Source organism: Scleropages formosus, chromosome 4 (genome assembly GCF_900964775.1).
Source record: "Scleropages formosus chromosome 4, fSclFor1.1, whole genome shotgun sequence".
Lineage (NCBI taxonomy): Eukaryota > Metazoa > Chordata > Actinopteri > Osteoglossiformes > Osteoglossidae > Scleropages > Scleropages formosus.
This window is the reverse complement of record NC_041809.1, coordinates 24,474,857-24,499,696: the sequence shown is the minus strand read 5'-3', so window position 1 is coordinate 24,499,696 and position 24,840 is coordinate 24,474,857. Positions and strand designations below refer to the sequence as shown.

General features: G+C 44.2%; 1 protein-coding gene across 6 annotated transcripts in view; it reads left to right on the top strand.

Moving 5' to 3' along the window:
* Positions 1-24,840, top strand: part of stard13a (StAR related lipid transfer domain containing 13a) — a 68,612-nt gene that overhangs the window by 13,975 nt on the left and 29,797 nt on the right. For 3 of the 6 annotated variants that reach the window (XM_018755400.2, XM_018755398.2, XM_018755399.2), the window contains exon 4: positions 3,175-3,205. In XM_018755400.2, the coding sequence (XP_018610916.2) occupies positions 3,175-3,205 (31 nt within the window). Of the gene's footprint in view, positions 1-3,174; positions 3,206-19,273; positions 19,606-19,637; positions 19,655-20,080; positions 20,115-24,840 lie in introns of those variants that run through there. The other 3 variants (XM_018755401.2, XM_018755406.2, XM_018755404.2) reach the window with 3 other exon arrangements.

Below are 24,840 nucleotides of genomic sequence, written 5' to 3'. Positions count from 1 at the left end.
ACCAGCAAATTACTGCATTTCTTGACAATATGGCGTGATAGCAAATTTCCGAGCATAATGCTAAATTTAGATGAATTTGTTTTTGTTTAAGAGGAAGTTTTAATAAAGGCAAAAGATGGACGAAGCCTTCTCTGGGGATCACATCAGCCAGCCAATTGCAGGTCACTTTGAAACAATTTGCTTTTTTTTAGGGAATGTTTTCATAACAGGGGGTGCAGTGGCGCAGTGGGTTGGACCGCAGTCCTGCTCTCCGGTGGGTCTGGGGTTCAAGTCCCGCTTGGGGTGCCTTGCGGCGGACTGGCGTCCCGTCCTGGGTGTGTCCCCTTCCCCCTCCGGCCTTACGCCCTGTGTTGCCGGGTAGGCTCCGGTTCCCCGTGACCCCGTAAGGGACAAGCGGTTCTGAAAATGTGTGTGTGTGTGTGTGTGTGTGTGTGTGTGTTTTCATAACACACTTTTTCTCGGGTCTGTAGGGAGAGAAAGACAGGGTGAAGAATGCTTTTTATTGACAGAAATGAGTATGTAGAAATTGAATTTCCTCTAATGGACTTGGGACAATTAATGACCATGAACCCTTAAAGGGCCTGTGATGTGCATCATCCATGCTGCCATCAGGAGAATGCCCCATATCCTCAGTAGAAATTAGCCCTAGAATCTTACAAGAATTTTTTGAAAATCCTGTAATTGTTAAAAGAGATAATGAAATTGAAAAGGAATTTTTTTTTATTTTCTTTTTCCTGGTTTGAAGCTCTAGAGAGGGAAATCGCCAATGGGTAGAAAAAACAATAATTCACCTAATTGTGCAACTCAAAAATGGTTAAAAGTTCTGTAATCAGATGCATTTTTATTTTGTACTCCCAGCCAGCCTTTCACAACTCTGCACAGGTGCACTTCCCCTTCTAATCCGTTACAGTCCCCTTTGCGGTTGCTCAGCTGTTTTACATTTCCCACAATTCTCGTTAGTTACAACTTTTTACAGTCAATTTCTGTTCCTGCTCGAAGGGAGTGCCCTTCAGTAACACGGGTCATTACAATATTTTCTCTTGTAATTTTGTAGTGCCCGCAAAACACATTGCTATTCAGTCCATTTACAAATAAATATGTTTCAGGATATTTTTGCATCCTGAATAAATAAAAAGAGATTCCAGCAGAACCCCTGAAATTCCGGGTGACTTGCTTTCAACAGCATTCCTTGACATTGAGGCTTTCCGCAAACAAAGTCAGTGAAACAGAATATCAACAGTGTACTGAAGATTACTGAGGAAGCTGAGACCACAGCAAGAGGTTTGCCAGTACTGGGTCTGAAAAATTCATGTTTTATTGTGACCTCCTGGGCAAAACATTGTCTCACCACTGGGCATTGTTCTCTTCTGTGGCTTGTGTGTTCCTGGGACACAGATCCTGCATCCTCATCAATCAACAGGAATAAATTGCACACTTTTGGACTCTCTGCCTGTAATTCTTTATAGACAGAACAGCAGTACACTATAACACAAGAAAAATAAAAAGGCAATTGCCTTTCATCCTGACAAGCTATGCAGAGGAGGAACTGGTTATTTCACTGAGAAGAAGGGAAGACAAATGGTTTGCATGACAAAATCTACCAGTGAAGTTGGGTAAGAGTTAGCTTTTCCAGACAAAAGGAATATTTGTCACCCTATTGCCCCATATCAGTATTTTACCCCTGAGAACTGTTACAGTCCACTGGAGAGGAGTGAATGTAAACCACATCAAGCCCCAGTGTTTTGCTAAGGATGTTGTTTTCTAAGCAGTGATGCACAACTTTGATGTCTATTTTTTTGAAGGCATGGTCATTGTAGGGAGGGGTGTGCACTCTGGATTCCCTGGGCTGTCAACCTTGAAACTTGGCGGTCAAAGAACTTTAAATCTCAGCCTTATTTTGTGATGGTTTGGACAGTTCTTCTGTATGTGAATGACTTTAATGGAAGTGCTCACCTCTGTACCAGTAGCCCTTGCCCCTTTCAATCCCGCAGCAGACCGTTACGTTGACACAACTCATGGACAAGACCTCCTTCAGACCACTTAAGTTAGTCGAAGACCCTTGTAATTGTTCATTGCTCGGCCTTCCATAAAAGCCAGTGACCGCATGAGTAACCACTGCTGAAAGAGCCATTTAGTTAAAAAAAACTTCCTCTGTAACTGACAAGGCATATTTTTAGTGCTGTGTGTTTGGGAAACATGCTGCGGTCAACATGGTCCAACAGGCTTTACATGTTAATTACATGCTACACGTTGTATTATGGGGCCACTTCAGCAACCTTATGGCCCTAAGTCCTGTTTGTTAACCAGTAGAACACCCACCCATTACCTTTATTTCTACCTGATCAGGATGCCTGAGCATCTAATAGACTTTTTTAGAGATCCTGCTTTGCCAAAGTTAAAAAAAAAAATACAGCGTATCTCACCTTGTTACAGTGGGAAATATTTTCTAATTCTGTGTATCGCTGAAAGCTTAATTCCAACTTCTCCCCTTGGAACTCCTGTATTTTTAAGTTGGCGTTAAATATTTTGTGATTTCGAAAGCAGAACAAAGCAGCAATCTATACTCTAGTAATTTGTGTCATCATGCAGATTAATTGACTCAGGTTTTTTCGGGGTGCTCAGTACATTTTATGCATGGTAGTAATATGAAACGGCTGTATCGAATCATTGTGCAGACTGGTCATGGCATTCTACCCTCCTGCGTGAAATCTCACGGTCAACAGGCAGGAATGAGCAAGCTGTGAAATTGCACCCTGTGTTCTGATGATGGGTTTGAGGTGTGAGGAGGCAGAGCTCAAAACAATGCAGAACCTAAATGCAATATTAATCTTGATTTTATATATATATAAACATAATGAATGGACTCTCTAGCATACATTAAGAAAACAGTTCCTCTGATGGACTCCATATAGGAGCCATTAGTAGCTCATGAGGTGTTCATAAACAGATACATTTTGAAGAAGTCATTAGTATTTTCCATGTTGCTTAAGTGGATGAAGTGGGTTCATTCAATATGGGGGAGTTCATGGGCAGTCAGCTCATGATCTAGTTTCCTGTAATGTCTCAAGTTCTCCATTCTCTTAAGTCTCACATTAAGCCTTGGATAGAAGACTATGTCCATAGTCTGTGGTTTGACCCTATCTAACCCTAATCCCTGCATCTGTTTTACTGCAGGTGGCTGTGAAGAAGACCTATGGACAAGCAGGTAAGAGATCAATTGCTACCTGGATTTGATGTCCCCCCCCCACCCCTCTTGTAGCTAGTGCAACATGTAGCAGAAGTGGTGGAAATTTACAGGATATTTCAGATTGAGAACAAGCGATTAATAAGAATGCTCTGTGCGCTCCTGTTTCAACCAGTGGCTGTCCTACAGCAAAATGCCTTTTGTCTGCTAAGGTACGAGTTTTAATTAAAATAGAAATTATCAGGCATTGTACAGCAGATTGAAACACATGCACTTTTGCAGAATGTCCACTATAATCACTGAATATAAAACAAGCATGAGTCGGGAGAACTGGGGTTTCTAAAGGGGGAGTTCTTTGTTCTCTTTGTGACTGTGTTTCACAGTCTATATGTCCCCTTGTGCCTTTCCCAGAGGCTCATGGGCTTTACAGGAGGTGTTGGGTTGGCTACATGGGGGGCTTCCCCCAAGATGCCCTTGCAGTCTTATCCAATTCCCTGCCATTTTAACTCCAGGATAAAATTGGATTTCTTGGAAAAGGCTGCTCTAGAGTGCTTCCCATATTGCCAACTAAACCACCCCAGAAGCAACTGTTGGTCTTTTCTTCATGCTGCACACATGTACCACAAAGCCTCGTGGGAAAAGATGTTTTTGGCAGAGTGACAGCAATGCAAGAGAGTTAATGCAGAAAGGCCGACTGATCGGTCGATATCTGACTGCAGTTACCTAGCTGTCATCCCAGATTTGTTCTCTGTATTGCAGCTGCACCGAGTCATCGCATAGCACTGGAGCAAAGTTTACACAACATTTTAGCAATGTTTATGCATAGCTGTTGCATCACGTTTCATCACATCACAAAAGCTAGTGGAACATTTTATGTGTTTATGTCTGTGCAGAGGTGCTCTGCAAATATATTTGAGGTGGAAGTCTGCCAGTGACTGGGGGCAGGGCAGTTGGGAAATCTGTCAGATTTCAGTCAGTAAACCTGATTTTGCTTCTTCCTATGAAACACTGCATATACACAAAATTGCCTTTGTCTGGCACTGTAAGAAAAGTACAAGGTGACTGTTTAAAAGGCAATACCAGAGATGAGTTTGTTTCAAAGAGACTGGACAGAAAGGGAGCGTGAGGGAATATTAACTCTGTGGTAGAGGCACAGTAAATGCTGCCAAGTCCAAGGTGACTCCTGCCGACCATTTGCGTGATTTTCATGATATGATGGGGTATGACAATGGTTTACCATTGCTTTCTTCCGCGTTTGTATTTGGTCCGTGGAAGGAAACCCGTGCGAATATGGGGGAAATATGGAAATTTCACACGGACTGAGTGAGAATCAAGCCCTGGATCTGAAACCAAAGCCCATGTGCTGTGAGGTTCCAGCACTAACTGCGGCACCGCCGCACAGCAGCTCAAATTCAAGAGCGTGGGTGGGAACTCTGTGAACATACTAATAATGCAGAACTATCAACAAAGACCGTACTCAAAAAGACAGAAATTTAGAATACTTGATGAACAGTGTGTCTTATGTCCCGTGTTTTTTAGCTATATAATCATAAAGGACCATCATTATATTCATAGAACACACTCGCTACAAAAAAAAAAAATCTTTTCTCTAATACTTTGACCTTTAATTTACCACATCGGGACAAACTATCACTACTAAAGTTTAGAGGATCCTTTTTCTCTAAGGAGACTTGCACTTCGCAAAGACTGGCACTGACTGGGATTCGTCACCTTTGTAATTATGGGCTGGATGCCCCTACTGTGCCTGATGCCTGAGTGCAACGTCCCTTTGAATGACGGTAACAGGCGGCTCCCAGCTTGCATCCTAATGCCATTTTTGCAAATGCTCCTGTGGACTGGCTAATTTGTTTTTACAGAACGTCTCATATTTACCATACTCCACTGGTGAGGCAGATACAGTTAAGAGGGATCCGGAGGCTGCGGCCGTTAAGGTAACATTCAGCACGGCAATAGGGCCCCGGGGACTACTGTGGTATTTTACAAGAATGCTACTTTGCACTCAGGTTACTGGCCCACATGACTTTTAGCAGGCACTCTAAGAATATAAACAATATGTAGAGGGGAATTCTTTCGGCTTGGTCCCCTCCATAATACTCCTGTTACAGCATTTAAAGTAAGAGCAACAGAGGTTATGTGACAGAGGGCGTGCAGGTTATTTTAATGGTCACCCTGCTATATCTCTTGAGGCTCCCGTTGTGCTGCGCTATGACTGTCAGTTAAAATGAGTTTCAAAATGTGTGCTTTTTATGCCATCGGGGTACAGAAGGCCAGATTATGTACCATACGCTGAAGCTTTGTTAACACATTTAACTGCCCTTTGTTTCATTTGTCAGTGACAAAATGTCAGGCGTCATACCGCCATGAAGATTTGAAGCGCTCCTCTCGGTTCATGTTGAAGGGAAGCCCAGGCTCAGAATCCTCCCTTTTTTGCTCAAAGGTTTCGCCAGTGTTCGAAACTGACCTTGTCATCCAAAATGAACCTGCCGGTACAGTGATATTGAAAATGCTGCATGAGACAGTGGAGCGTTGAAGGGCCGACCCTGTGGTGTGTCATGTCGTAGGAAGCCGTTAAATTAAGTAAACACAGAAGTAATGCTCTCATTGTATGAAACAGATGTCTTTATCTTAGATCAGGAAATAAAGTGGTCTTTCTCACCATACACCATAATATAAGGGGGCAGTGAACTGAGAAAGGGGAAAACTGAACTAAAACGAGAACTGCAAACAATAATGAGCAGTGATGGAAACTAAAAAGAGAAGCGCTGCAGACTAAAAGCAGGGGAGAAGCACATTATGATAATAAAAGGACAAAAACAACTCAAGACACTAAGAAGAGACTTTAAAATGGCACTGCAATCGTACAGGAGCAGCTGTACAACGTAGAAAGAGTAGACAAGGAAAAAAGAGCAACATCGCAAACTGAATTTACTGGAAGTAGGCAGGATCACTACTACATGACCCTGGGATGTTTTGATACGGAAAAAATATGAAAACACTTTACCTAATATACTGTAAAGTGACGAAATCAAAAGAAATAGCTTAATATATATATGTTTCTTTGAACACAATGATATAGCTATACAGTGCAGTACATAGTATACCAGCTTTTGTTCCAGCTAACTCTGAATATGCTTTGTTGAGTTGAGTATTGCATGATCCAGCTGTTTTTATTCCATTATCTGAGGATTTTATAAGTTCACACACACACACACACACACACACACACACACACACACACACACACACACACACATTTTCAGAACCGCATGTCCCATACGGGGTCACAGGGAACCAGAGCCTACCCGGTAACACAGGGCATAAGGCCGGAGGGGGAGGGGACACACCCAGGACGGGACGCCAATCTGTCGCAAGGCACCCCAAGCAGGACTTGAACCCCAGACCCACCGGACAGCAGGACTGTGGTCCAACCCACTGCGTCACTGCACCCCCATACTATAAGTTTTCATTCTACTGAAATGTTAGAGGAACAGCTTAAAAATAGAAACCATCAAAAAAAATTATTCCCGGTTTGGTTTAATTCAGTTTCGTTAGTTTGAAGTAGGTTTCAGTATGAATCAAACAAATGAAACTGATTTTACTGGTAAAACTGCTGCACATGTAACAACATACTTTACTGGCCCAAACAATAAATGTATATGGAGTCCTTCTTTATTTTGTTTTGTTCAGTAAGGCTTCAGTTGCACTATATCAATCAGCAGTAAAATGTAGGCAGAAAAGAAAGAAAAGGCTTTAATTTTGAAATATTCCAAGATCCTGGTTTTGGTGTTCTTCACCTGTTTGCTATAGGTTTACAGTGCATTGATGGAAAAGTGCTTAACATGTATCAAGTACATTTTCATTGTACTCTATATTATTGCCTTCAGTTGTATCACATTAAGCCTGGTAAAGCATTGCTCACGTTAAGTCTTTGCAAAAGCTCAAAGTAAGGTTGAAGCGTAACTTCAGTCAGATACAGATCCGCCCAACCTACCTCTGGCATAATTTAGTTTGCTTATCCACTGTTTTTAGTTTGTCACCCTTCTCTTTTTAGTTTGCAGCACTGCTTTATTGGCTTTTCCTGTCTGCTCTTTTATTTTACATTTACATTTATAAATTTATTAATTCAGCAGAAGCTTTTCTGCAATGTGGGGGTGCGGTGGCGCAGTGGGTTTGACCAAGTCTTGCTCTCCAGTGGGTCTGGGGTTCAAGTCCTGTTTGGGGTACCTTGCGACGGACTGGTGTCCCGTCCTGGGTGTGTCCCCTCCCTCTCCAGCCTTATGTCCTGTGTTGCCAGGTTAGGCTCTGGCTCTCCACAACCCTGCATGGGACAAGTGGTTTCAGGTTGTGTGTGTGTGTGTGTGTTTTCTGCAATGTGACATACAACTCCGAGTAAACAAAGTGCATTTCTCCAACAGACATAGAGATGCAGACCCATGATTCCTACATACATGTCACAAGTTGCTGTATACACTCATAGAATTTACTGTGAAATTTTTTGTGTTGTCACTCTTTTTAGTTTCCTTCTCTTCTTAGCGTGCATATGCACTGTTTTTACACTGCAGCACTTTGGAGTTTTTTTTTTTTTAATTTAAATTTTAATGTCTGCAGTTTTTGTTTTGCTTCACTTTTACACTTGATTTACTGTAGAAACATTCTGAGAGTGCAATGCAAGGAACTGCTGATGTCTTTCATTTGGACCCCTGACCCAGTGAAACCCCTGTCAACTCATTGCTCAGCTGATAGTTCGGGATCTGGGCCAAGATTTTCACCCATTGTCTGGGAGGTGAAAAGTGCATCAGAGTGTTGCTCTTGGATTTCCTCCCTACTTGTGAGGAGGATTCTGAGCAGGGAGTCAGTATACTAAGTGTCTGGGCAGCTGCTAATTCACTGTAGACACCTTCATCCCAACTGAATTACACGCACACACTTGCTGAAACCACTTCTCCCAAGCGGGGCTGCGGTGAACCGGAACCTAACCCGGCAACACAGGGTGTAAGGCTGGAGGGAGAGAAGGCACACCCAGTCCATCGCAAGGCACCCCAAGCGGGACTCGAACCCCAAACTCACCAGAGAGTAGGACCCGGCCAAGCCTACTGTGCCACCACGCCACCGCACCCCCATGCCACCTTGCCCCCCTTCAACTGAATTACACTGGTTACAACTACTTTCACGTTTTAAATTTTCATACACCTTGGAGTCCTAACAGATGAGTACATTTTTTTATTGATTCATACAATAGAACTTAGGCCATTGGGCTTGGAGCTTCTGACTTTTTTAAGAGTAAATTCCTGTGCATGAACTTCTCCAACCACTCCTATCTCCACTGCTTCTTTCTGGTCCCCTCTGGTCTTCCTCCTTCCATCAGGGTGATGGTCACTCCCATTACATGCTCCACTACTTGTGTCTTCCAGGGCATCTGCCATGATTGAAGCTTGATTTGTGTGGATGAAGCTGTGCCAATTCTTCACACTTGTGCTTCTCATGCAGCTCTTGGGGTCAAAGGTCAAGGAACTCATTTTGGAAAGGGGAATTATAAAGTAGTCAGCAGTTTGCAATGGCTCTCAAACACTTGGCGAGAATGTGCCGAGATCAGTAGGTAGTTTGGCTGCACATCTGCGGGTTGTGTATAAACGTGTAGCTGTGGCTGGCATTGGCTGATGAGGAGGTGGAGTTTAGGAGAAGCTTGTAAAGCTGATGCATTAAGGGGGCATTACACTTGTAGACCCCCGCCCCTTGTTCCATCTTTGCCAACATGTGTGGTACATGAATGTCTGGCAGATATGCCTCCGGCACGTGCACTGGGAGGCGTGAATGGAGGCCTGGGTGGAATCCTCATCCAGTGGGGGCCAGGGCAGAGTCTCCACTGACCCCGCCCTCCCCAGTTGCCCCAGGAATCTGTGGAAAAATCTGAACCCTTTTATCTGTCTCACTCCTTTCCTTTTTTTTTCTCTTTGTTTGTTTCTTTGGTTTTCAGACAGAAACAGAACTAAACAACTCCTGGGAACCAAAGGGTGGGAGAATGCGGTTTATTCAAAGAAAAAAAAATCTTTGCCACACAGCCTTTTGGGTAATTTTCTATGAGGTTTATTTTTGAATTAAAAAAGGAGAAGACAAGGAGACTATCTATCAAAGACTGTCAAAAAATTCTATTAGTTCAGTGGTTAAGATCTTGGACTTTTAACCAGTAGGTTGTAAGTAAAATCCCTTTTTGGCAGGCTTTGTAAGTAGTCACAAAGCAGATTCACATCTGTTGTAGATTGCTTTTTCTTTCACACGGTGGCCTCAGACACCATGGCTAAAGCCACAAAATGTGGGTCTTTCCTCTTCAGAGCATGTTGTGGTGCCTCCTTTGTGCCCATGTGTATATTGTGGCATGAGGCCCATTTTCTTAGGTACTTTGGGTGTTTCACTTTTAGAACATGGTCACTTCCAGTGCGGTATCTGTTTCTGTGTGTCACCATTTATATGTAGCTATTTGTGTCTGTAAGGGTGTACTGTGTGTTTGTATGGCAGCTTGTACACATACAATTTGTGTGTATGTTTATCTGTGTGTATATGATCATCTGCAGTAGCCCAGGAAGAAAGCTTGCAATGACAATCCCTGACCTAACCCCAGGACCCGAGTGTATCCTTACTTCCACCCCCACCAAGAGATATGAATTCTGTAAAAGCCCCCCTGAATATCCTTGATGAGATTAATTCTCAGCACAGCTTCCTAGGATTTAATATGCAATAATGTTGTGTTTTTGCAGATGCTTAAAGGCTTATCACTGCCCCCATTGATCCCTACTTCAATTTAATCTGAATCTCACCCTGATCCATCCACCACAATGCCACACATTTTCTCTGCGAGAATTATTAGAGTGTATAGCTTATGTATACATTTATGTAGTACAACTTTTTTCATATGCATACCATAGATGCTTGGATATTTTGAAAGATAAAAATATTCTCTTGTTTGCAGAATTCATCATGTGCTGTTACTCGGAATACCTTTATGTCCCTGTCTAAAAATGCTGCTTCCATGTAACTGTTCATTGAGATATTTTCATTTTCTTGTTTGTAAAATTGTGTTATAATGAGAGAGAGACAGACAACGAGAGAGTGTTTCGGCGCACCCGTTTTTCTAGCTGAGAGATTGGTCTTCTTGCCGTTTCCGTTTTTGCATTCTTATTTTTATTTTTGACACGGATCCTGTTTATTCAGCTCTCTGTTTCTCTTGTTAGTGTGTCACACCATCATCCTCTCGAGTGTTCATTTAGCTAATGTGTATCGAACAAACAGTCCTTACCCAGGATAGCCGTTTCAAAGGCTTCATCAATTACTATAATGTTTTGATAAATGTGTTCTTTTTTTTCCCTGAAGCATTAGCTAAGAAGCCTAGAAACAGTGGCAGGCCTCTGCATGCAGCATATCTGCCATCTCCATTTAAGTCAAGGTCTCAGGTGCTTGCATGTGTTGCCTGTAAGTGTTATCATCTGTTTGTGTGTGTGTATACGCAGTCAATGTACAGTTCTCTGCTTTGGAATAGCAATCTGACCCTCTTTTTTACTGTCTTGTAGATTTACAGCTGTTGCCTGCATTTTTTCTCTCATTATTCTCCTCTACTAGCAAAACTAGACATAATTCAGTGTCTATACACCAACCTGCCGTAGTCCGCATCTATAGTACTTGCAGGTATTAGCTGGGCTGTTCCACTGTCACAACTCTGTCTGCATGTTCAGAGTACAGGGTTAAGATCAAATCAAACAAAGTTAGAACTTTTTTTACTCTTGAGTAGCTTCTTATTAACATCAGAGGTTCGTACAGACAGATATTTCATTGGAGTGATTCAGCTGAAGTAGGTTGTTCAAGCTGTCTGCTGCAGATCCTCGCTTGGGATTTGACCCACCAGGCTTCAGCTGATACATCAATGTGTTCAATACATGCTGTTCAAACTTCTCTCTCAAATTGTACCTAAAATTGTGTAAGGAAAATTTAGGGGTTGGTTTGGTTAGGGCAAACGTAAAGAGAGACAGCAAATGAGAGTTAGAGCAAAGGAGTGAGACACACCAGACGCCTTCTTCTACTGGCATGCTGACAGCTGTGCACTATGTGGTTTGTTTTATGATTACATCTACCCAATTAATGCAGCACTTGGCTGCAGAGCACTTGGCACCTTTTTAATCAGACTGCATATTCAGCACCGGTGCTGGCAAGCGGCCTTGTTCTCCCAAAGGTGACCACAGCTGGCCAACAGCCATTGCTTTTCTGGTGCTTGGTGCTGTATTTTCCATGATACGAAACCACCTGTGTTAACCTACTAAGGGGTGTTGCGCTGAAATATGCAGCCTAGCACAGCTCCAGTGCTTCAGCTTGGGCTTTGGAGTGCTAAGGCTAGGCTTGGGCGACGGCTTTGTGCTGCAGTAAACACCTTGGCTTGAATGTTCTGTTTTTTCTGTTGACCCTTAAAGGAGAAACACAATTCCACCAACCAAGCAAACCTGGCAGGAAAGCTGGGTGCTGTCACCCTCCAGCCAGTGGAAGAGCTTCTCAGCATGTGATTTTTCTCTCCTCTGTAAAATGTTGGTGAGAAGAACCTGAATTGCACAAATTTCATGACATTTGAAACAGTATTTATACAGCTGACGGCCTCAAGTGAAGCAATCTGAGCACCTATGTCAAGTGTACAAAAGCTTTCGATTTCAGTCTTTCGGGCACAATTCCAGTAACTGATACAGTTTGGCAGCTGCAGTCCTATCAGCAGGAAATGTGCCTGGAAGCGATGCTTCAGCGCTACACCTTATAGCTATGGTTATCGGGCAGCACAGTGGCACAGCGAATGTTCCTGGGTGGTGTGAGAGAACGTGGGTTTGATCCCCGCTCAGTCTGTGTGGAGTTTGCGTGTTCTCCCCGTGTCTGTGTGGGTTTCCTCTGGGTGCTCTGGTTTCCTCCCACAATCCAAAAACATGCTCTTTAGGTTCCCCATAGTGTGTGAGTGACAGAGAGAGTGTGTTCTGCTGATGTATGGATGAGTGACCCCTTGTAAGTAGTGTATATAGCAGTGTAAGACATCACAGTGGATAAGGTGTGTGGGCTAGTAATGCTACATTGTATCCATTGTAAGTTGCTTTGGAGCAAAGTGTCTGCTAAATAAATAAATGTAATGTATCACTCTATTCACTTGTTGATCTGTGATTCTTGCCGAATTTGATCTATGGGTAAATTTAGTAGAATTACCATAATCTGACTATTGCAGTGGGGGTGCGGTGGCGCAGTGGGTTGGACCACAGTCCTGCTGTCCGGTGGGTCTGGGGTTCGAGTCCCGCTTGGGGTGCCTTGCAACGGACTGGCGTCCCGTCCTGGGTGTGTCCCCTCCCCCTCCGGCCTTACGCCCTGTGTTGCCGGGTAGGCTCCGTGACCCCGTATGGGACCAGCGGCTCTGAAGATGTGTGTGTCTGTGTGTGTGTGTGTGTGTGTGTGTGTGTGTGTGACTATTGCAGTGGTTTTTATAATCCTGACCTGCATTAGTTCCACGCAAAAGTATTGAACCTTGGTCTCGCTAAATGGATGTAACACATGAGTAGAAGGACTCTTTTTTGCATGAAGAATATACACAGCACTCCTTTCCTCTCCTTCTGCCAGTGTTTTTCTGAACTGGTATCACTGGGTCTTTGTGGTATCAATGTGAGAGTGGATATCAGGTGATTGAAAACCAGCACCAAGAATTTAACTGGTGAAGTCTCTTTGACTTAAGAATTGGAAGAAAGAACCAAACCAAGATTTTGCGGTTTGAGAAGCATGCCCATCCCCCTGCCTCAACTGCCACGAAAAAAGGATTTTACTATAGGCTTAGAGTAATTTCTTTCTATTTTTACCACATGACCATGAAAGGGGAGACATGTTTGCATTAGCACTATGCAGCTCAACCACAACGAGATGTTCGGGATAAGCCCAGCTTCTAGCTCTCCTGACCGTCAGATTTCCCAAGGGCGGAGACAGGAGCCAGAAACCCATCTCCATTCACCCAATAGTCAAAAAAGCTCAGTGATTTTAAATAACTGCCTCTGTACTTAAACTTATTCTCAGTTGCAAAATACCTAAAGCTTTTATCTGGGTTGATGCGTGGAAGGAAAAATTTTGGGATGTGGGGTAGGTGGTGTACTAACATTAGAGGTCATCACATGCACAACGCTTACAGTCAATCAACAGTAAACTCACAATGGACATTGGTTACAGGGACATTGTCTGATCAAAGAGAAACATGATTCTTCTTGGAGAAGAAACACTGTGATGAGCTATGCCGCTTGGCAGGAAGGGGTGAAGACAGCATTATTGTTAGCAGCCAACAGATTAAGAGTTGGCCAAGTGGGAGGCACTAAAATGAGAATTTTTTGCTTGGACGGCTCAATAAGTATGATTGACATATAGCCCCCAGAATCACCACTTTAAACAAAAATGTCCACTGCATGTGTGTAACTTCAGGACAAACTGGGGATCCTTTGTAGGGAAGTGTTGGACAGTGATTTTTTTTAGAGAGGTGGAGATTGCTTTGTATAGCTGTTTTGTCTTGTTAGGGTGTAAGTGTTTGCTTAAGTGGCTAAAATCTAATTACCAAGTTAGTGAAGGGAAGTTTTTCCATGCCACTTATTTCCTGTCTCTGATGGCTGTTGCTTTCCTTTGTCTGCAACTATATTGAGAGTGTAACCGGACCTAGTCGTAATTCCCTTCCTTATTGACAGCCACCTTCATTGATAATAAGGTAAAAGGTTTTTTTCAATAATGAACATAATAAAGTGAAAAAACAGTACTATTTATGAAAATGCAGAATATTGTTTTTAGGGCAGTTTTCTGGGAACTTTCCCAGCTCAGAAGTTTCAGAGGTAAAGGTCAGTGTGAGACTATCGAAGTTCAAAGACATCAGGTGGAATCTCTAACCACACATCCAGTCAGTACAAGGCAACCAAAGTAGATTAGCCATTCAAAAAATACATCCACTTCCATGTCATACATTTTCCTTTAGAAAAAACACCTTTTTCCCATCAGCCTTCAGAGAGCTGTGTTTGTGCTCTCCTAAGCAAACATTACACTAATGAGAAATTACCCGTGCAAATTTGTGATTCAGAGGCCTTTTTAACTATTTTTTATTTTTTATTGATATAGCTGTATGACCTACTCAATTACTATATGCCAATATTTCAAGTTTTATTTTTCTTTTCTAATAACTCCGAATACAGTGTACTTTGTTGTCTTTATAAGGGATGTGACCTGTATCGTGTCCTGGCTGTCATGTCGTACACAGGAGATGTACGCAGCGGACTCAGATGCAGGTGCTTTTATTGTGAGGAGAAATCCACAGAATAGTTGGGGACAGTCAGGGTTCGCTCGATTTGCAATCGTCGTTCAAAACGAGGCATTCAGTAATCAAAGTCAGAGAGGAGCACAAGTCAGGGAGCTAAAGGAGACGTCGGGGGGGAACCAGGAGAAGGGAGCAGGGAAACACAGTGAGTAGAAGGCAGGGTGCGAAGCACTGGTTGCTTGGTTCGTAAGAGGTTCCACAATCTGCTACGGTCTGGTTTTCCCGCAGGAGCGGCGGCGAACATGACACCGACCAAACCTGTAACTAAATATGTGCCACAAAGGAACTGGATGACAAATGATTTCTAAAAACTGTAAAAGCAATAAAATCAACCGATATCCTCTGAGCCCGAGCAATGTATGATCATCTTTTTTGAGGTCATGGACTGGTCTGTTTTCAGGAGAACGTTGAGTCACCTGGATTATTATCTTTATTGTTTGCACTGTTCCAGAATTTGCTCTTTCTTGAATCTTGGTGATTCAACCTCTGTTTGTGTGCTGAATTGTTCATTCGGACCAACCATCCCAGTAGACAAGGCATGTTTTTCCTGGAATTAAGACCTCGGCAGTACACTGCTGCTTAGAGTTCTGTGGGGCCAACAAATTTATCGCAGGATTAGATTTCATTTACAAGAGGATTTGTGCTACTCTTCCGTGTGCAAAAGGCTTTCCTCACCAAACTGTTGCTGTGCATCTAACACTAGATTTGGTTGTTTTCAATCTTATTTTGATTGTGTCTGAATGTGCTAGAGGAAATTATGCTGTTCTGATCAAAAAAACTGTGACTCTGTTCTTACTCAAAGTCATTAAATGATGGGGCAAAACATTTTGGGGACTGTAGGTAGCTTGATGATCAAGCACATAGACTTGTAGTCTGAAGATCAAGTCGCAGTACAGGCCCTGTTACCGGACATGAAAATGAGCAAAAAGTGTCAATCAATTTAGACAAGAACCCAAACTGAAGCGGGAGACCAGTTTTGGTGTGTTGAGGAAGACCACTGTTGTGCCAAACTAGACCTTCTGCAAGGCCAATGTGGCAACAAGTATCTGACACTTCATTAGAAAGAGGCAGCAGAACCTGACCAGAAACCACTTAGAGAGTAAGAACTTCTCTAGTAGCTTCTGGCCAGCATTGCAGATGTTCCTCTTGTATTCATTATTGTATAAAAAACTTAACAGATTAAATTACATCTCACAAGCTTGGCAAAGTGTTCATCTGAGGAATCGAAGTTTTCATAGAAGTCTCATTATAGCCTCATTAATCAGTATACAAAAGTCATTAAGCGTTCATGCCTTTTTACAAAATGAAAAAGGTGTTTTGAGTGCTTACAGTCCCTACGTCGAAAGGTCAAGTCACTTAACCTTGTTAACACTTGCAGCTCATTTGTGCAGTTAATAGCACAGCAAATTTCTCCATGCTGGGATCACTCTTTTTTTCCATTTGCCATTACATTCTGCCTTTGTGTGGTCCAAAACCCCTGTTATTTGCAACAGAAGCCAAACCCACATAGACTGTAATGCCTTCTCTGTAGAACAATGCACCCTGTCATGTTACAGTTTCTCCTCATCCTGGCATGACACACAATGAAACGGCATGTGTTTGGCTTAGACAAAAAAAGAAGCCTATATTTTCATTGGCCTTCCTTTGCCCTGGACAGCTTTTTACCCTATGCTGTGTTTGTGGGTGGACTGGAGTCCTGGTGGGGGCATTGAAAACAATGGATCAGAGAACGTGCTTGTGTTATCTTCCAGCATGTTGCTATGAGCCATAAACTGTTTTGGTTGCTCACGCTGTAAAGTTCGTGTTCAGTGTGGCTGTAGAGAACATATTAGCAGTGTGTAGGAGGACAAACATCTTCCACTCGGTTCAGTTGCATCTCATGTATATGGCTGATCCCGTTACTCTGTTTCTTCTCCTACCATCTGCCTGACCAGCCTCTGGCCGAAGCCTGACTGCCTTCTCCGAAACGCTGCAGCGATGAGGGGACCCTTCACCTCTAATCCCTTTCATGTAGACAGATGAGTGAGTGTCCTGTTAAGAAGACGACTTAAAGCAATGGCCCATAACACCAAATAACCTCAGACTGTTTTGACATGTGGTCTTCCTCAGCCTACTTCTCTTCCTCCCTGTTCTGTCCTGCACTCAGGCACCTCAGTCTTTAAAGTGATCTCCCTCTGACTTGTAGGAGGCTGGGCTGCTATCTTACCCCAGCAGTTAATTAGATCATTCATCGATTATTCTCTCCAGCTATGCAAGTCTGTGGATGGCTTCATTGGGGCACGGAGTTGCTGCATGTGCAGGATAACCTTTCATTTGCAAGGAACTACAGTGCGCAATCCACAATGGGTAATGTGTGGTTGCGGTAACTGGATTATTGGATGGGGATGTTCAGCTAAAGTCATTCACGAGGAAGTCCTGTTATATTATGCAATATTATGACTTGGCTCAGTGCAGGTGAGGAGGACAGTCTCTAATGTTTAAATTACTTCACATGTGTAAACATTTAAAATGCGGCCATACAACAAAAACTTGACCGAGCTCTGAACGTTACCAGCCACGGTGGCACCGGGGCCCTAAATTCCCGTGGGTTGGGTTACGGCTAAAGTTTATTTCAGGGGTTTAGTTTTTTCTGCTCAGCTCACACAAGTAGGGTGGTCCAGTGTGAGGGATGTATTGGGGTGGTCCACTTTAGGGAGGATATACGGATGGCAATGTACGCTTTGACCACGACATGTTACACCAGGGGTATCTCCTTTTAGAAACAACCCACCCTTGCTTTGGGTTCTTAGCTAAAATGAAATGTAAAACCTCTGCATCACAATGGGCAGCATGGTGGCACAGTGAGTAGTGCTGCTGTCTCACAGCACCTGGGTGGTGTGAGAGGACGTGGGTTCGATCCTTGCTCAGTCTGTGTGGAGTTCACATGTTCCCCCTGTGTCTGTGTGGGTTTTCTCAGGTGCTCTGGTTTCCTCCCACAGTCCAAAGACATGCTGTTCATGTTCACCTGTAGTGTGTGAGTGACACAGAGAGAGAGTGTGTTCCACTGATGTGTGGATGAGTGACCCATTGTAAATAGTGTATCTAGCAGTGTAAGTCACTGTGGTGAATAAGGTCTGAGGGCTGATAACACTACATAGAGTTTGTTGGAAATCACTTTGGAGAAAAGCATCTGCTAAACAAATAAATAAATGTCACAATCCACATGTGTGGGGTCACCTGAACTTCTGCCACTCAGAGCCAGGATACACACAAACACTGTCTGAAACCGTTTGCCCTAAGCGGGGTCGTGGCGAACCAGAGTCCGACCCGGCAACACTGAGCGTAAGGCTGGAGGGGGAGGGGACACACCTAAGATGGGAGGCCAGTCAGTTGCAAGGCACCCCAAGCGGGATTCGAACACCAGACCACCCCCAGAGAGTAGGACCCAGCCACCACACCCCCCTTAGAGCCAGGATAGTGTAGCTCTAATGCAAAATTACCCACATGGCAAGACTCTTGTGTGCTAATTCCTTTTACTGATTTCCACCATACGCTGCATCAGAATTCATCTTGATCCAGTTCATATTTCCAAATTCAGCTGCAGTCAAAAGTGGGAGCACAACTGTGCAACCTGTGCCATACTTGTATGGGACAAACCAAAGAGAGAAAGCAAAGCAATCCACGAGAATCCTGCGTCTCTATGGATTGCTGCAGAAGAGTTGGGGAGCTCTTATCAAATGTGTTAGCCAAATACCTAGAATAAAACTAGTTTTCTGCAACTGTACTCTAATTTTATATTGGGCCTGGAACTTGGACATGCAGCTTGGTGATACCAGTATTAGTTGGATTTCTAATAAAGAAGGAAATTCCACTTTAAGAAATGCAAGAATGCATTAAGCAAGTGGGGGAAACATATGGAAAATGTGAAACTCCTCAGGGTTAAGGGTCAGAGCAGATGTGACCTAACAGCAAACAGCTGCGCAGATTTGAGCTCATGTGGCAGGAAGCGCTGTGAAACACCAAGATGTTCTGAGTACTTTCTATAGGGACGACGATACACAAACACGTGCAGTTAACATCGAGACAAAAATCAGAGAGGGGACTTTATATCACGAACATGTGAAATTGTTGGACTGTTGGGTGCTTTGCAGCTGTGCAGCATCCTCCCGTTGTACGTCTCCGAACGACAAAACTAAAAGGGCATTTAAAAATAGCCACAATTCTTTAAAAATCCATGTTTTCATTTATTTTTAATGCGTTTTTGCCGTGACCTCTTTATCATGGCGTTCCGATTCCATTATAGTAAAAGAGCACTGCTAATATATAAAATGGAAATCGACCGTAGGAGTGTAACCAGCTCTCTATGTATGTAGATGCAGAGCATGAGAATATAAGCAGTGGCCTCGTTTGCAAAGAGATGTAATGACACTGAGTGTTTGAGCGTCAGTATATGTGTGTATGTCTGTGCGCATGGGAGACAGAGAGAGAGAGAGAGAGAGAGAGAGAGATGGAACGAGTGCCGTCGTGTCTGTGACTGAGCGCGCGCTTGCGCTCCACGAGCTGCATATGTAACGCGGACCGAAGTGGAAACTTCAAACGGCTGCGCATCTGGTCCAGGCTTCTCGAGTCCCGGGCGCAGGACGCGGGCGAAACGCGGCGGACCTGCGAGGGCATCACTGTCACTGGCGACACCTCTCCGGTTTCCCGACGCGGCGCAGTGACGGCTCACGGAGACGATGCTGCTGCTGCTGCTGCCGCCGCTGCTTTTGCTTGACGGCGAGAGGTATTTCGCTGCGCGTTTGCTGCAAGGTGACGCAGCGCCCGCACTCCACACGGTGGAGTGACGAACACTGCGGCAGCGGCGCGTCCCACAGGCTGCGGCAGGTCAGGACCGCCGGAATAACCGAGCGAGTGTCGCGCGGACGCGCGAGTATCTATGATGATGTGCCGCCGTTCGCGATGACGACGAAGCGAAAGGCAGCGAAGACGCAGCTGAGGCGCTCCATCAGCGAGCAGCTGCGGGACTCCACGTCCAGAGCGTGGGATCTTCTGTGGAGGAGGGTGCGGGAGCGCCGCCTCGCAGGTCAGTCGAGGCGCCGCACCGCACCGCAGCGGACAGCTCTCCGAAGAAGGTTCTATCTCTCTCTCTCTCTCTCTCTCTCTCTCTCTTCTTTCACTGCATTCAATCGATCCGCGCGCCTCGCCGCACTTCTCTCTCGCGGTTAAACTCTCCGTTCGTGCTCGTCACGTGTGGGACAGGAGTCAGTGAGTGTCCTTAACTAACACACCGCTCTCTCTCTGTCATTTTACTCAGTGAGCGACGACGGACTAGAAACTTTGCAGCCACGCGTCTGTGTTCTGTCACGTTCTCTCGAATCCTTTTTTTTGTGTGTCCTTAGACTAGTCCTCAAAGGCACAAATATTAATAAATTTGTTTAATTCGGCTCCGGTACAGCAGCAAAACGTTGCTTTTTTTTTTTGACGCTGACGACGGTCTTCCTTTTTTTCTCCTTGATCGAGACGACGGGTTTCGCACGTCCGCATGATGAAGTGTCAAAGTAGTAGAGACACGTGCCTGCGAAAGTTTTTCAGGTACGTGGAGCGTTTGTTTGAAGACCTCGCTCGTCTCACCCGGTCGGGTGTCCGTGCGTGTGTTACCGTTCAGGTCACGGTCACGGTTACGGTCACCGGGACAGGTTTAGAGATAGCGGCTACGCGGTCGATTTACGCGCTTACCATTCCACTGTTCGCACTCTCTCTCTCTCTTCCCCGCGCATCACTTTTCATTCGTAATACTCACTATTGTCTTTTTCAGCTTGTAACTGAGGGGAGTTTTTTTTTTCCCCTGCGATCATCATGCACACAGTTAACTAAGCGACACACTTTTGATTATGGTTTAATTTGAACGCTCGCTCGCTGCAGTCCACTTTTTTGTTACTTTTTGGGCGATGCGATGGGCCTGATCGATTGATGTGATTAGATTGCTTCCGTTAGTAGTGTTCACTGTCTGTAAACGAAAGGGAAAGGTCGTAAATATTATGCGCACGTGTCGGTATGCTTCGGACGGGGAATTTTGGGGTGGGAGGTCACGCGGTTCACGTTGGATTTGCGTTACGTAACCGCTGAGCGCGCGGCCACCTAGAAAGCGCGCGATCGCTCACTGTCTACTCCAGTGCACGGCATCCTCGACCCATAATGGTCTCCTTTAATATCAGCATGTAGAAGCAAAACTCCTCCACCATCGCAGCTCACTGGTTTCAGATTCCCACAGAGGATAGGCTCCAGTCCGTCCTGGTCAGTGTTCATGTTGCGTGAGTGATTCAGGGTCTCAGCCCTTTGTTGTTACATTTTAGTTACATTATGAACTCCTCGATGCTCTTCTGTGGCTCCCTCTTCTGAGTTAGTGGGAAATAAAAGGATTATATTAATGAAACAGAAGTAGCAGAAATATTTCATTCTCTTCTTTCACGTGATGTATGTGGTCAGATGGGCTGACAGGTGTGTTGTGCGTGCCTTTATATATTATATATACACACACATACACACACAGTATATAGCACCCACACACACACACACACTGTCTGAAGCCGCTGGTCCCAAGCGGGGTCGCGGTGAACCAGAGCCTAACCCGGTAACATAGGAGTAAGGCTGGAGGAGGAGGGGACACACCCAGGATGGGATGCCAGTCCATCGCAAGGCACCCCAAGCGGGACTCGAACCCCAGACCCACCAGAGAGCGGGACCTGGCCAAGCCCGCTGCACCCCCCTCCATATATATATATAGCACTTTATGTTTAAATCAGTCGTGGTGCTTCTTGGTGGAATATCCACACGACCGCAAAGTGAATTAGATTGCTTTCGTAATTTACAGCGTGCAGCACAGGTTTGAAGAACCAGCCTTTTGGTCTGTGTTGTATGCTGTTATCATGTTGTTGTTTGAAAATTTTAGTCTTTTTTAAGAACAGAGTCGTTGCAAAGTTGGGGAGAGATTTGGGCAAAGTTTACCCAGGGTACTGCAGGATTAGTTGAGATGACCTTTGAACGTCCTCGGCAAAACACCAAAACTGGAACATCCTGAATCCTGGCTGTGAGAGAGACTTCGACGCAACGTGTCCTCGCCAGCTAAAGTGGGCTCACGCCAAGCAGTGAGGAAGCCCACGGTGGGAGGGAGGTGGGCTCTTGCAAGCAAGTGGACCACATCACATCAAGAGCGCAGGAGCTGATTAAATCAGCAGATGTACTTCATTGCCACTAGAGGTCAGTCTCAAGACATCTCTGAAAGTGTCTGGATGTTAAGCGCAAGGTGATTCTAAAAGTTATTCCTTGATCATGTAGCCATACTTCGAGATAAGCCCATTTGAGCAATGAAATTTCGACTTCAAGATGTTTCATTTAACACCCTTAATTCAAGTTACAAGGCAGTTTTTAATGTTTACGGGGCTGAGTTTGGATTCCGTACACCTTCTGATAGCTGAGCAGCATGAGATATTTACAGTTAGTTATTAATTTAGGATTCACTTTTTTCTAAAACAACTATTGTTAAGCTGATGCTTTGTAAGTTAAATAATGTATTGTAGCATCCCCCCCACAGAGCTACTAGAAACTGGCTTAACAGACAGGGTAAAGAAAGTATGTTCTTTATTGGAAGCATACATATCTCCAGCAGCAGTCTTAACAAAAACACTTCAGACAATACAGGACACAAAATACTACAAAATCCCCCTGGGTCACTCCCAGCCCCCCTGCTACACCCTATGGTTAAGGGGTTCCCCCCGGGACTCCCCAGAATCCCACTCTCAAATACTGAACGTAAATAGGACAACAACCAATCAGAAACCACACACAACTATGTACACACACATAAACACTAATGCCAACTATTTACACATTTACTCCCCTCAGTGCTGTTACAGTATATTGCAAGGTGATTTACAAAGTAACCCCATTAAACTCTAGTCATTCACCCATCTACATAGTAGATCAGTGTAAAACACACACGCGCACACACTATAGGCAATTTAAGGTCACCGGTTCATTTGAAACTCACATCTTTCGATTGTAGGAGGAAACCCACAAAGGGAAACATGAGGGGCATTTATATGTATATTTATTCTGTTGATGTTGTTTTTACTGTTTATATTTCTAAGTAATATAGCACTTTTACTTACAAATAATTATATCTTTTACAAAACAGGTTTAGTATTAGCTGCCCTCCAACGGACCAGGGTGTATCCCTGTCATCCTTTAATTCTGGGTTAGGTTCCGGCTCACTGCAATCCTGCTCCGGACCAGCGGTTATTGACACAGGGTGGATTGGATGAATGTTTAGCATGATATGCTTTGTTAATATTTGTGTAAGCACAAGTTTATTGCAGCATATCCCATAAGGTTTATGTGGTGACAGGGTTAGACACTGGTTTTGGCTTTATGTGTGGTTTTGAGAGCAAAGTGATCAGCGGATCACTTTAAAACACACACACACACACACACACACACACACACGAGGACAATTTAGTCACCAATGCACCTGAAACACAGAACCAGGGCACTTGGAGAAAGCACACGTTTTGTTAAACATACTGTATGTAACAGTTACAAAATAGATGATGTAGAGCAGGTGGACAGCCATGCAGTATTATTTATTATTATGAAGGGAAACTGCCTTATTATATTGTGTATTGTTAACTAATGTTAACTGTTGAAGTAATTATGTCTGCTTTGATGGGATTTGGTGATATTTTAGCAGAAATAAGTGTCACTTTTAGGGTGTAGGAGCAAAAAAAAAAAAAACTTATTGTTGAAACTAATGGTAATTATGTTTTTGAGTTATGAGAGTTTGTGGTAATTTTCCACTCGCTAGCAGTAGTGTAGAGTGCTTTTCAACCGAGAAGAATTTTGGGTCACCGAGGACGTCCTTCACCGGTGCAGCGCGGTGGAACGTCTTTGCGTCACGTGTCAGGCGGTTGGTTCATTTGGGCAGAAAACACATCTGTCATGATGTCTGTGGTATCCCTGAAGTAACTTGCTGATCTACAGGCCCCTCATATCACACACACACACACACACACACACACACACACACACACTTTCAGAACCGCTTGCCCCATACGGGGTCACGGGGAACCGGAGCCTAACCCGGCAACGCAGGGCGTAAAGCCGGAGGGGGAGGGGACACACCCAGGACGGGACGCCAGTCCATCGCAAGGCACCCCAAGCAGGATTCAAACCCCAGACCCACCGGACAGCAGGACTGTGGTCCAACCCACTGCGCCACCGCGCCCTCACGCCCTCCGCCCCTCGTATCATTTGGCTCAAATGTGCTCGTTCCCAATTTTGTCCCATGCTTTAATTTTGACAGCGAACCATAGTATTGAGCACAAGTATGTCACAGCCTCAGATTAAATACCCACAGCAGGACACATTTTGGCCAGGTACACGCAACCGAGTCCCCCCCCCGCCGCAGCCAAGCCGCATGCCTCTTTAAAACCATTTGCCAACTGTTTTTAGCAGTGGGAGGAGCAGATGCTTACCGTATAGTGAAACCTGACACTTTCGCTTTGTGGCAACACGTTATTTATTTAGTCGCTCAGCAGGTGAGGTGATCCACGCCAGCTCGCAATAGTTGTGGTTCTGCTCCTCTCCCTTTAGTATGCTGGTTGCTTTATTTCAGCAAGTCTCGCTGTGTATAATAATAGCGCTCATGTCTTTGTCAGAGTATTAAGAGCCTTGAACTTGGTTCAGGGACGTAAAACACACACATACCAAGAGTTATTGTGATAATGGCCTTGATAAGATCACTTTTAGGACTGCCTGTTCATTTGGATGTGGCGATCTCTTCTAAAGGGAATAATAATAATAATAATAGCCGTTTCTGAGTAGAAGCTCTTTTATTTTTGGGACATATAGTGTCCTTGACTCTGGGTTCCTTATATATTTATTTAGGAAATGGATGTCGGTTTTTCTTTTAAACCACGCACACATACTGTATATCAATCTTATTTTAGATACACACACCTGCTGTCTTTACCTCTAGTTGTCTTTCTTCAAACAGAAACTCACTTTATCTTTGTCCCTTTATCGCTCACACATATAGGTTCTCTCGCTGGTATGTTAAATTTACACTTATACAGACACACTTGCGCATACTCTGCCTTTGCGTCTGTATGGCATTTGAGGGAAGGAGGATTTAGAATGTCCAGATCTTGTCCACCATGGCAGCGTGCCTCCTCCTCTCCATTCCGCTTTCGCTCGGATGTATTTTTAAGGTGTTATCCGTGCGTTGTGATCGTTTCTTGTATGTTGTCCTGCACATAAATAA